Genomic DNA, 12,902 nt, shown 5'->3' with positions numbered 1-12,902 from the left:
AATGTCAATGTGTCATACAAAGAAAAGGGATTAATTCAAACTATAGTCACACATAGCCAGATCTGAAAGATTATGTGTATTTTCAGTCAACTTTAGTCAGATGCATTTACATTGTGACTGTGCCTCAGATGCAATCAACTCTTTCTGTGTCTGTAAAGGTGTAAACCAAATGGCCCATATTGACAGAAACTGATGGGTGTGAATGACAAAGAAACAGCATTGCTCAGAATAGATTGCAGGTACTGCCTGTGACCCTGCTTGCACAGGGAGCGTGCCTTGTAACCATGGAGACATTTGTGAGAGACGCTGCTTAATATCATTGCGCCTGCTGCAGCCATGGTACGGCAGCAAAGTTCCTTGATTATTACGCCGGAATGACAGTATAGTTCCTAGCCATATCAGCCTAGAAAATCGCAGCTTTTCATTTTCCGTCGGTCTTAGTACACGATGCAACTACAGAAGAGTCAAGTTTTAAATAGAAAAAATATCAAAACTCTTTGGTCATTTTTGAGCGAGATGCTAACGGTCTAATCAGATTCAATGAACTATGCTAAGCTATGCTAAAAGTGGTACCGCCAGACCCGGAGATCGGCTGAATGGATTCGAAAACGGTAAAACTCAACTGTTTAACTCTAGGGGGGTTGGAAAATGAGCCTATTTTCAAAAAAAGTGGAGTGTTCCTTTAATTGAAATGAACCTTCTTTTACCTGTTAAGACCTGCACAAGTAAGAGCTGTGTTTGTGATCTTTGAGTTGGGAGAAGCACACGGAAGGGGTGTTTACAAAATATGCTCTATTTTTGTAATTATGCTAGATGCCACTAGTGTCGCAGAAACTACATACTACACAGATCAGGTAATGTTTAAAAGGCATTCATGCAAAATTTCAGATCACTTCAAAATGCATTTATTCTGTGGATGATAAATATGTTTGCTCAGTACTGACCCTGAGATGTGGAGGTCACAGGCATCACAGGAACAGAGTGGGTGACATAACTTCCTCCCATCCTCCTCACTCTCGCTTTCACTCAGCAAACGCTGAACTTCTGCCTCATTTCCGCTCACAATGTGCTGTCCATACACATACACAAACACACACACACACACACACACACTTAGTATCAATGCATCACTGCTAATGTTCTCGTAAATCATATATTTATTCCATCAAGAACCAATTTGAGACACTTGTCTTGTTTTGCATCTAAACTAGTGTAAGGTTTTACTTCCTGTTCTCGATCCAGCCAAAAATAAGGCTGCCAGTCTTATGCCACTATCTGACACCATCTGCTTTAGGTGTGCAGGTCAATTATGAGAAACAGTTTTTGGCTTTTCGTGAAAGCTATTACTATGAGAACTAAATGTAATATTACTTAACATGAAGGGGGGAGTAAAGTTGATACTGTTAGAAAAACAGCCAAAGACACGGCATAAATAGTGGTGCTCACCTCAAACAGTTGATCTATAGGCGTAGCATTCTGGGACAGCAGGTCCACCTTCTGTCTGAAGGACAGTCTATCTCCTGACCCCTGTGGACCACAGCACACATTCACCAACAATCAGACTCTAGGATCAAGTACCCTTGTTTAAGGTTACATGGGGTGACTACTGGTGAAATATTGGTCCTGGTGCCTAAAATGTTTTAGGTTCAAGCCCTGCAGTGGTTGATCACAGGACTTCCAAATATTCAAAACAATTGCTCATATAAAATGTTAAATTAATTAAAGTTAATCTTGTTATTTAAATGAATAATAACTTAAAAAGTTCTTTGCACAACACTATTTTTGGAGCTTGACCCTTGCATGTAGAGCTGGGCGATATGACCAAAATTTCTACCACAATATGAGTAATTTTATTTCACGATAACAACATATCGCTTTAAAGTTATTTTTGCTTGAATTTATGTCTCTCCGTGCTGCGGTTGATCGGTTCACCCCACATTAAAGAGTGCCAAACTGATATTTGTTTGAATTTTGTTATAAAATTGACAGAAGCTAAGACTTTGTGGCATGCACTCTACAAATGCTGGGATTTAAAAATCAATATCTTTTCATCGAAATAAGAATCAATTAAATTGGATAAATCAATATTTTCAGGTCGGTATATTTATGAGAAATAAGAAATTCTACAGAAAAGGTTTGTGTGCGTGCACCCAGAAAATACCTCTCAGACAGCATGAGAGTACCGTACTAAACCGAACAGTTTAAAATCGCTTGTTTCACAAGACCAAAGTGTATGTAAATTAGGGGTTGTACCGACTAATGGACTAGTCAACTTTAATGCTCTGCCATGATGCTTTAAGTATGATGTCGACTAGTCGCTGGTCATGGCCTATAGAGGGTGCAACAGGATAAGAAATCTGTGAAGTCCACATTTACACTCCATCAATGACAGTTAACCCCCTGGAGTCGGCGGTATTGCCGGCGATACCACCTCGGTTTTTTTCTTACCAGTGTGAAAGAGACTAAACATCCTCAATTTTGGACATATCAATTAAGAGTTATACACCATTCTAATCTGTGAAATGTCCTCTTTTATTTGTGTACACTAAGAGTAAAAACAAAATGTTGAGCTTTTTGCAAAATAAAGAAAACTAACATGATGCGCGAGCCGCAGTCTCTCTTTGAATGAAGTCCAATCTGATGCTCCCTCAGAAAATTAATTGTAACGTAGTGAATACTAATGACACAAAAATGAGACATATGTCTAAAAAAAATGTTGAAATGTCAGGTTTTAAATCATGTAAGTCAAATCTAAAACAAATATTCTCTGTTTATGTAATCTGTATGAAAAGAGAGACATGTCAGATGTCGGCGGCTCAGCTCATTATCCGCTAATGCGGCCACACCCACGGACCGCTTGTGCTATTCAGACGCAAATTCTGAGGCGATCAATGCAGCATAGTGAACGCATCAACAGCTTGGAAAAACGCATCAAGTTTAGTCAGTTTCATACTTTTCATCGTTTTGAGATGCGGTGAGGAATAATTCTAAAAGGACTTACCTCAGAGGAAGAGCTGGTTTCACTTTCATTTCGAGGATCAACTATCGAGCCGATGATTGTGAAAGGTAAGTTGTTTTTTTATTCTTAAGTTCTTTATTCTAATCGCGATATAGTGTCTGTGAATATTAAATAGCAAAAAAACTGTTTAAATATGAATCCTGCAAGTTTTGTTTGTCTCAGTGTGAATTATTGGGGCAGATCGACGTGCAGTTCCGTTTACTGCACACAACTTACATTAGTAAACTGCCTATTCCCAAACTATATTGCTATACTGAGATGAGTAAAATCGACTGAAATACGTAATAAATACTGAAATAAAATGTGTTAGCAATGTATTATGTTATACATAAACATTTAGGCTCTATATATATATATATAAAATAAAATACCATAGAGGTAATATGAATGTTTAGGCGCTTTGCATCACAGAAATACATTATTTTTTTTAAAGTATATTAAAATAGAAAAACATTATTTTAAATTGTAATAATATTTCACAGTATTGTGTTTTTTTTTTTTCTGTATTTTTGATCAAATAAATGCAGGCTTGATGATTATGAGACTTCTTTCAAAAACATTATAAATAGTAATGTGTCCAATCTTTTGACTGGTACTGTCATTTTAAATTTATGCCTATACAATCATGTTTTCTTTTAAGAGTGGACGTTATATTAACGTGATATGATCCTGTTGCTCACTGAGGGTTTTTTTTTTTTCTTTTATCTCACAGATCTGAGAATCATAGTGACCAGATATTAGCCCACACTGGACATTCTGAATGAATATAATGGTGAGAATACTGACTGAAAGCAGGAAAGGTTTTTTTTTTATCTCCAGTGCAGAAACACCAGACACATTCGAATGCCAAGTAAGTGATGTTCACATATATCTTTGAACAGGATTTATTTTCAGGTAAAACTCTATATCAAAATGTGTCCTCATTTATTCAAAATGTGTCTCATTTATATTGTTAACTATATTCTGAATAAAATACCAAAAAAAAGCTACTTTGTACTTTGATTTTTTTAGTGTCCTCTCACATAGCCCACCTGACTGAAAGGGCTCATTATGCAGGTCATTATGCAGGTCATTATGCATGTTTTTATCTTCTCAGGTCTGAATCACAGCATTATTCATGAAGATTCACGCCTCCCGCATACGGTCTTTCTTGACAAAAAGTGTCAAAATTTAAAATCAATATTAAAAACAAAATTTAAATCAATATATTGTTTTATATGAACGAGTAGGCAGGATAATATTTACATCATTTTGAAGCAAAATTCTAGTCTACAACCTCCAATACCTAGAAGTCTTGCAAACACATATTTTGTATTTGTTTGGTGGACGTATTTCAGTGACTTAAGTTTTCTGTTTTTTCAATAACCACACATAAACGTTATTCTCTCAAAAATACAAACATGTACATACATGTTGCTCACATATTATGGTAGCCTTGTTTGTGCTGAATACAGTGTAATGACACTTTTTCCATTAATATGTTTATAAGCAACTCAAAAAAGCACAAATGTCAGGGCATGTTAAAACTTCTCCAAGGCCCCAAAAATCCTCAGACCCCAGAGGGTTAATGACAAATAAATGCATACTATGAGAGAGCTCCACAAGATGTTTGATTATACCATCTGGATTCTTAATATTCATCGGGTGAATGCACGTTTTAAACAGCTTATTGACAGGTAGCCTAAGTTAGTCACCATTCTAAACTGTGCGGCTACATAACGCACGCACACAGACAGTAACAGCAGTTTCTTAGTAACTAAAACACACAGCTTCACTATTACTAGTGAGAGGCTGCCAGGTAGAATTAATTCACACGCAATTGCTCTCTCACTAATGCATTCATATACATGTAATCTTACTGTGCTACTTTATCTGTATCTGATTTAGAACGAGCATAAATCTGTGAGAAATATAATGACATAAAGACAAAAGAACTGATAAAATAAACTTATGTAGGAGCAATAGGCTTGTGGGCAGCGCTGTGTCATGTGCCATAGTTGCGCACAAGGCAACCCGCGTTCCAGTCTCGAGGTCATTCACAAAGAACGATTTTTACTTTCAAAATCGCAAAACACAGGCAGTGGAATAGGGGAAAAAATGCAAGGTCTCAAGATGCGTTTTTTAAAAGTTGAACTGATTTGAATTTGAGCGACGCATATTTAGAACGCTGTATCATGCGTGAGACGTCGCAAAAGATGCAAGACGCGAATGCAATGGTCATATACATGTCCATCTAGCGCGTATTTACATAGAAAAACAATGGGAAAGGAGCACATTGGAATGGAAAAATGCAGTCTGTGTGAACGGCCCCTTATTTGTTCATTAATCACATAAATGTCAACTTTAAAAAATCTGAAGTCGTTCAACCCCTAATGTAAATAATAAACCTTTGTGAGGGCTCAGCACTAAATCATTACATGAATGTAACTGTAATAAAGACGATAATCCCAAATCTCTATAGGTTCACAAATTTCTACTGGTTTATCGCCCACCCCACTTACATTATATGGAATAGAGCAGTGTAAGCTTTCTGAATTTTTGGGTGGGTTGTTCCTTAAACCCCTTGTTACTGAATTATGAGGAGAACTTTGATCTCAGCAGCCCATCAGATGTTAGGTCATCGTCACTATTATAAACTGAACCAAAACTTGATTTTCACAAGCATTATGTAAGCACTGAGGCTCTTACCAGAGTGATCTGTGTGAGGTTCCCCTGGCTGATGTACTCCACAGCAGCCTCAAACGAGGTAAGACAGTAACTCAGATCATCCTTACTGGAGTTACGGAAGCGGAAGTTTTTTATATAACTCAGATTTGCCATCCTGAAGAACAAGTCAGAATATCAACATTCTGCACATATAATAAATGCAATCAATAGGTTGCTAAAAACATTCAATTAACAATACAGTCACTTTCCCTGAGACTATGATGCAGAGAATATAACACTCACCAGTTCGGAATTTCTGTTTTGATTAGCAGATAGAGAATGACTAACAGAAGATCATCAGCACACATGGCCTCAATGCTCACCGCTAAAAGAGACACAGACAATCAGGTCATCACAAACCTTCTGATGCATACCAAAGTCCCTTTAAGACAAGTCATTTCACTCGGCGGCCATCTTTGAAACGCCTCTCGGGCATGCAAGTGCAACTCCTATCTCTTTGAATGGGGAAACATCAAATTCTCCAAAGCTGTTTGCCAAGCTTTCGATTAAATTTCATATTTGAAATCACCAATGAAACCTGACAACAACTGTCTCATAATTTTTTTTTTCCAAATGCTCGAATCATGACAAAAAAACCTGTATTTTTTAAGCTATATCAAGCTAATGCGCATGTGCAGACCTAAATGCGCGTCTCTTGTGCCTCGTATCGGAGGCGCGCGTCTGACTGTTTCTATAGAAACCGGTGCTTCTAACGGCCGCTGCAGTGACGCGATGACTTTACCAGTCTGCGATTGGCTCTTATTTTGAAAGCGGGACTTATTCCGCCATATTGGGCGTTACACTTTCTCCCATTCAAAACAATACGAGTGACAAGTCTTGTGTTATTCTATAGTCTTTGTGCATAGTTTTTACGCGTCGGCACCGCTTTCTCCTTTCCAAAGCTTGTGCTCCGGTGGCGTCTGTCATTACTAAGCAACCATGAGCTGTGCTCTCCATGACGACGCGGTAGTTTGTTTCAGCAAAGGATCTATGGATTTCCAGCACCGAAAATCACTTGCAGTAGCTCTGCTACAGCAGATTTATTTAAAAATGGTTATCCGTGCACAGCTCTGATCAAATATTCCTACATCTTGCTGAGCTTTGTCCTGCAGATGGCGCCGCGTGGCGCGCTTTCGTGCAGCGCTCCCTGGACCATTCCGTCGATGACGTATTAGAAAACATAACCCATATAAAACATATAAAACATCTTTCAACAATTTTCGTCGCATTACCGCAAAAGATGCATTTAGACGCTCTGCGTGTGCGTACCGCTTTGATGCCCATTGTACCCAGTTTCAAACATTTTCTACAAACGGCGCAGTTTGCCTCGTAGACATTTCCCGGCACCGGCCTCAACCACCACGGGAATTCATCTTTCTCGAGCCATTTATCATTAAATTTGCACTTACCCATTACGGCTACCTGCTACCTCAATTCTCTCTGATGACGCAACGCAATAACTACCGCAAGAAATAAAATCCTCTGTCCAATGATCAGTCATTTGGTCTGTCAGACTATAGACATTTTTGCGGTAATGCGACAAAAAATATTTAAGACCTATCGAATCTGAATTTAAGACTTTTTAAGGCCTTTTATTAGGAAAAATATATTTAAGACTTTTTAAGGACCCGCGGCTACCCTGCTATAATAATCAATGTATATTTAATTCATACACTGAATACTATGTAGTGCTTCATTTTTATATTTTGATTACTTTATTCAACTTCTGTATTATTTCTTGCTTGAATGCTACTGTTAAATAGACCTGTACCTGAAAAACTTAAAGCATTGTTTATTTCATTTGTGTCTGTTTTATTGTATTTGTCCTGTTTTTTGTTACTTGCATCTATGTTCTTGCTATTAACAACTAAGATAAAATTACAAAAAGAACTATATCACGATATATATTGTTATCAGTATCTCAATAATATAAAAATAACACGGCATAATACTTGACCAAAAAGTTCTAAATAAAATCTTTCCTGAACAAAAGCAGCATTGAACACATGTATAAAAAATGGAAAGAATCGCCTGTGCCTGTTTTTCTGTCTGCCTTCAGTGCCCTGTTATGGCAAAATTGGGAAAATTACTAAACAAGCTGTTTGACAAACAGACATTAGGAGAGCATTCCTCTAGTTTACACATACTGGAAGTGTTGCTGCTCTGCCAGGGCTCTGCTGCATGAAAACTAAGTTGAAACAGAGGACTAACTGTTGTAAGAATAAGCGCAAGCTGGATAATCCGGATACAAGAGCCATGCAGAAGGAGCTCTGTTTGCAGGAGGAAATTTAGACAAACCTTCACACACACACAAACACCACGATGGGCAAAGTTCATCATCGTACTGAATAATTACAAGATTAATTTACCATGGTATTTCCATGGTACTCCTAAATAGTTGCAAAATTGAAAGTACCATGGTAATACCATGAAGTAAATACAGAATGTTTTGATAGAAAATAACGGATGTGGTCACAACACCTGTATCTCGGCGTCTGGTTGACTGCATGATGGTTAAAATAACTTTCCTTATGCAGAGCAGTTTCTGCAAGGGAGATGTGCAGATGTTCAGCTGACTCAATTCCCTCTTAGCCCGAGGAATATTTATACTACAAGAGAGAGAAGTGACATTTTTCATTTTTAACAGTAATTTATTTTTCACAATTTAGCATGTCTCTATGATATTCTAGTCTCTAAAAAATGCCTCAGGTCCTTAAATTGAATCTACAAGATATTTTAGCTGTCTGAACACTCAAAATATTAAACTACAGTAATTTGGCTAAGCAAACACTAAATAAAAAGACATACATACAGAGATAATAATTCACCTGAATTCTGACTTCACACCAAGTTCTTTCTGTTGTAGATCCTGTAAGGATCGTGTTGTTTTGTTGAAAGCTGCATCCTGTCAAGACAAATATAAACATATAAAACAGTGAACAGTGGGCGACATGCATGTAAGCTAGTAAATACATAAATAAAGGAGAATTATGGCAAAGTCATTTCAAAGTGCCCCACTTCCTGCTGGCAACAAGTGACGCTTTGACTGTAACTGAATATTGCAATGTAGACGTCTTCAGGCCAGGACGATTATCGAACGTGAAGTTTGGAGCAGATCAGACATTGTATGCCTGAGTTACTACAACTTCCTGTTTCATGCCGTTATTCGCATACATTAGCACTTAGCCAAGTGTTGCATGATTTAACATGTTTCTAGTATGTCTGGTACTTTGTGGCATACGGAAATGTGTTTCAGGGAGTGAATTACAGTGTAAAGCATGCCATTTCCTGTTGCCCGCAGGTGGCGCTATGACTAACTGAATATTGGCATGTAGATGTCTTCAGGTCAGGACTGTAATAAAACATGTGAAGTTTGGGGCAGATCGGACACTGTGCCTACAACAACGTCCTGTTTCATGGCGAAACATCAGACTTTGTCAGGCCGCCACGGAAACGCCCTTCAGCGAAAACTCAAGATCTTCGCAATTTAACGTCGCAAAGTCCTTTAGATTCGACTGACCAAATATGATGTTGATCTGATTAAAGCTCTAGGAGGAGTTAGTTAAAGTACAACATCTGGAAATGGCAAAAACTGCAAAAATTTTGCAGAGAAAACTCAAAATATCTCACTTCCTGTTGGGTTTACAGATTTTGCACCCAGGGCTTTCTTGTAGGTATTGGGCTGTTACATCTGTCTACCGAACTTCATACTTGTACGTGAAATGTAGTGCTTAATTAAAATTTTGTAGGTGGCGCCATCGAGCCATTTTGGCACACCTAATTCTGAAACCCATATCAGACGTAAATTTTCACCACTTCTGACGCATGTGCAAAGTTTCATGAGTTTTCGAGCACGTTTAGGCCCTCAAAAATCATTTTGGAGAAGAAGAATAATTGACTGAGCAATTACAATAGGGTCCTCACACCACCGGTGCTCGGGCCCTAATAACAGAAAATAAAATGCAGCTACAGCAATGACCAACTTTTAAAACTGTTAAAGTTTCTAACTTAAAAAACAAACAAAAAAAACTTTATTTTTTCTTTTTTTTAAAGCCATGCCATTATTTTCTGATAGTTTTCTCCTGATAGTAATAATTTGTGTGTTAGTCTTAAGTGTCCTATCTGGCATCTTGTATAAACAACTTGATTCCAGTGATTATTAAAAGGTAATATATGTTTTGTCCCAACATCCAGATTTAATTCATGTAATTTGTTATTTAAGAACTGATCCCATTCTGACTGCAACAATAAACAAACAAAATAACAAACAAACACATTAAGGTGAAGGTGAGGTAATTAATGGTATGGTTAATCAGTACCCGGCTTGCTTCAAGAGTCCCCACATAACTAAAGAGTAGATCATGGATGCCATGATGGATGTACATCTGAAAATGGAGGAAAGAAATGACAAATTAATTCTTAACTCAAGGTTAAGTTTAAAAGGCAGAGAACAACAGAATGATCGGTTTTTAACTGACCTCCACTGCTTGTTTGAGTAGAGTCATCTGTATCTCCTGTCTCGCCAAAAGCCTCTGAAATGAAGACATTTTACCCAATCAGCATCACAAGAAAGTCTGTATTAGAAAGATCCGTTCTTAAACAGCTTACCAGACGAGAGTCCCTCAACAGCCACTGAAGACATTTTGTGTAAAGGGTATTTACAGAGTCCTAAAGGATTGGGAGAAAAAATAAAAAAAATAAATAAACAATATCTAAAAGGGATTGTGGTTAAATATGATATTGTTACTTTAGACCAGGGGCTGGTTACACCAGCTGTGCGTAAGTCACAACTTAACCTAGTTTTGACATACAGTAAATAAGCACCAAGTAATGACTTACGCAGTACTACATATTTTTGCATACCATTAAATTTAGTTGAAGAGTAACTCTACGTATAAACAAAATATTTACGGAAAATATTGGAATAAAATAGCAGACTGACTGAACTGCATCAATAAGTTCTTGTTTTACCCGACAGACTCACTATGTGATGTCGTAGGCCCTTCCTCTCTTGTTCTTTGAAGGACTGACAGAAGGTTGCCACAAACTTGTCCAGTTTTTCAGCATGGCGGCCCAAGAATTCCCTTACTTCCTCAATATTCTTCAGACAGTACAGAGCAGAAACAGAACTCAACTCCTCTGCGAAAAAAAAAGAAAATCACCAAATTTATACATTTTGAACAGTTGATCAAATGAAATGAATCAGTCCAGCAAACAATCCATTTACATGAATACAACACTGACATCTGTAACGGTTTAGCTTCGTCCTAACCAGGTATGTTCAGACAAGGTGTCAAGCAATAAATCACTAAATCTCTAAATGTTAATCTACAATCTTTGTCCGAATCAGTTATGTTGAAGTGTGGTCACATTGGTGAAATTCAATTTAGTGATCTCAATAGAAATTCACACCATATGGAATTTTGCCAAAATATTCCACAGATTTAACATCGAATTTAAGTTTGTGAAACTTTTAATGCAAATTCTCTGCATTATCAATATAAATCTGCATGATTTGGAAGTGACCTCGGAGTAAGTGCATCATGTATTTTTACACTATTGACATCAGACCAGCTTTTTCTGCTAAAGTTCACTGGAGTTTTGCTAATATTACTGCACCTTTAGCTTGAACCTATTACAAACAAATTACCAGGGCTGTGGTCAGAATTGAAGGGTCTTGTGATGCATAGTATGCTGTAGGCCTGCTCTTTGTCATTGTAGAAAGTCTCCTCAAACAGGATGGGGACAGAGGTGGGATTGGGAAACCCTTCCCCCAGACGGACCTGGTTATTGTCTATAGACACTTCCTAGAAGACACGTGACACAAAACAGCTGCAGTCAATCAGTTACAGTCAGCATCCTTCTGCGAGAATACATGTGGGATTTTGCATACCTTTCCATCTAGCGTCTTGTAACCCTGTTCAGCAGGCTGAAGCACGTATTCGTCAAACTGAGCTGCTGTAAAAGAGCCCGTTGGTAAACTTCCACAACACGGTACCAGGATCTAAATTAAAGAGGGTTGTATATATTGAATTGATCAAGTACAAACAAACTCACAATAAGCTTTACTATGGCTTCAGGGGGCGTGGAAAACAGCACACAAGTCATATGGACTACTTTTATGGTGTGTTTTGTCCTCTTTGAGCTTGATATATTGTCACTATATGCTTCTTTTGAGTTCATAAAAGAAAGAAAGTCATATGGATTAAGAAAAACATGAGGGTGAGAAAATAATGTCAAAATAATAAAGCAATTAACCATGTGGATTATAGTGTTTTTACCACTCTGTTTTGAAAAGGATCTTTATACAGTACATGTCATTGTAAAGACTGTATGCCTATCCTTCAGCCTCGTTTTCATTCACAAAAAAATACACCCTGACTAAGGTCTATAATCAAATCAACAATTCTCCCGCTGAGTAATATAGTTCATTAGTCTAACTGAAAGCGGTTTATGGCTGTCAGGCAACACAGAAACTTCAATTGGACAGTATTATACAGCAGCTAGTTCTGATCCTGGGTTTTGATTGGTCGAGCAGTGTTCCAAGAGTGCTATTCAGTCCAACAGCACTGGCAGGGCTACAGACTGTGACCAAATGGTCACATTTTGCGACCTTTTTTCCCGCCTATATATTTGTGAGAGGTTGCACTTGTGCCGCCACCACTTTGCCCAAATGATAAGAGCTGCCATATGAGAAACATTAAGCGGCAATCGAAACTAAAGTAAATATTATCAAATTTTAATGTTATTTTTAATGTGATGATTTGTAAAATTGAAAGTTTAAAGATGTAGGAAAACTAACACTTTGTGGCAAATGAACACTTTTATTTAAGAAAAACAAAAATACATGAAATTACCACTATAACCAGTAGATGGCGGCAGAGGAGCGCTTATTGACTTATTAGCCATTTTCACTCCCTAATATATGGAATAAGTAGGAAGTCACAAAGTCTCATGAAAAACAAAAACTTTGTCAAATTGCGACTGAATTACACAGAAAGCAAGTAAAAAGCACTCTTTTTATAATCACTGAAGCTGTCGGTCAGTTCAGTATGATGCTATAAAACAGGGCTATTCAAGTAGTTTCATTCGAGGGACAGATTGCCAAATCAAAAAGTTGAGCTGGGCCGGGGACTTATTGGTAATAATTATTAGGGCCTGAGCACCGATGGTGTGA

At 37.6% G+C, this 12,902-nt stretch overlaps 1 protein-coding gene across 2 annotated transcripts in view; it reads right to left on the bottom strand.

Moving 5' to 3' along the window:
* Positions 1 to 12,902, bottom strand: part of ankrd27 (ankyrin repeat domain 27 (VPS9 domain)) — a 51,277-nt gene that overhangs the window by 24,160 nt on the left and 14,215 nt on the right. Inside the window, exons 3-14 of one of the 2 annotated variants that reach the window (XM_051883561.1) lie at positions 11,619 to 11,729; positions 11,376 to 11,532; positions 10,710 to 10,864; positions 10,334 to 10,393; positions 10,204 to 10,257; positions 10,045 to 10,110; positions 8,554 to 8,630; positions 8,207 to 8,334; positions 5,969 to 6,050; positions 5,708 to 5,840; positions 1,447 to 1,527; positions 945 to 1,069 (exon numbers count right to left, since the gene is read on the bottom strand). In XM_051883561.1, the coding sequence (XP_051739521.1) occupies positions 945 to 1,069; positions 1,447 to 1,527; positions 5,708 to 5,840; positions 5,969 to 6,050; positions 8,207 to 8,334; positions 8,554 to 8,630; positions 10,045 to 10,110; positions 10,204 to 10,257; positions 10,334 to 10,393; positions 10,710 to 10,864; positions 11,376 to 11,532; positions 11,619 to 11,729 (1,229 nt within the window). The remainder of the gene's footprint in view (positions 1 to 944; positions 1,070 to 1,446; positions 1,528 to 5,707; positions 5,841 to 5,968; positions 6,051 to 8,206; positions 8,335 to 8,553; positions 8,631 to 10,044; positions 10,111 to 10,203; positions 10,258 to 10,333; positions 10,394 to 10,709; positions 10,865 to 11,375; positions 11,533 to 11,618; positions 11,730 to 12,902) is intronic. The other variant, XM_051883562.1, reaches the window with a different exon arrangement.

The sequence above is a fragment of the Ctenopharyngodon idella genome, chromosome 24 (assembly GCF_019924925.1).
Source record: "Ctenopharyngodon idella isolate HZGC_01 chromosome 24, HZGC01, whole genome shotgun sequence".
Classification (NCBI taxonomy): domain Eukaryota; kingdom Metazoa; phylum Chordata; class Actinopteri; order Cypriniformes; family Xenocyprididae; genus Ctenopharyngodon; species Ctenopharyngodon idella.
Note: the sequence above shows the minus strand (reverse complement) of the source record. Positions and strands in the feature narration are given on the sequence as shown.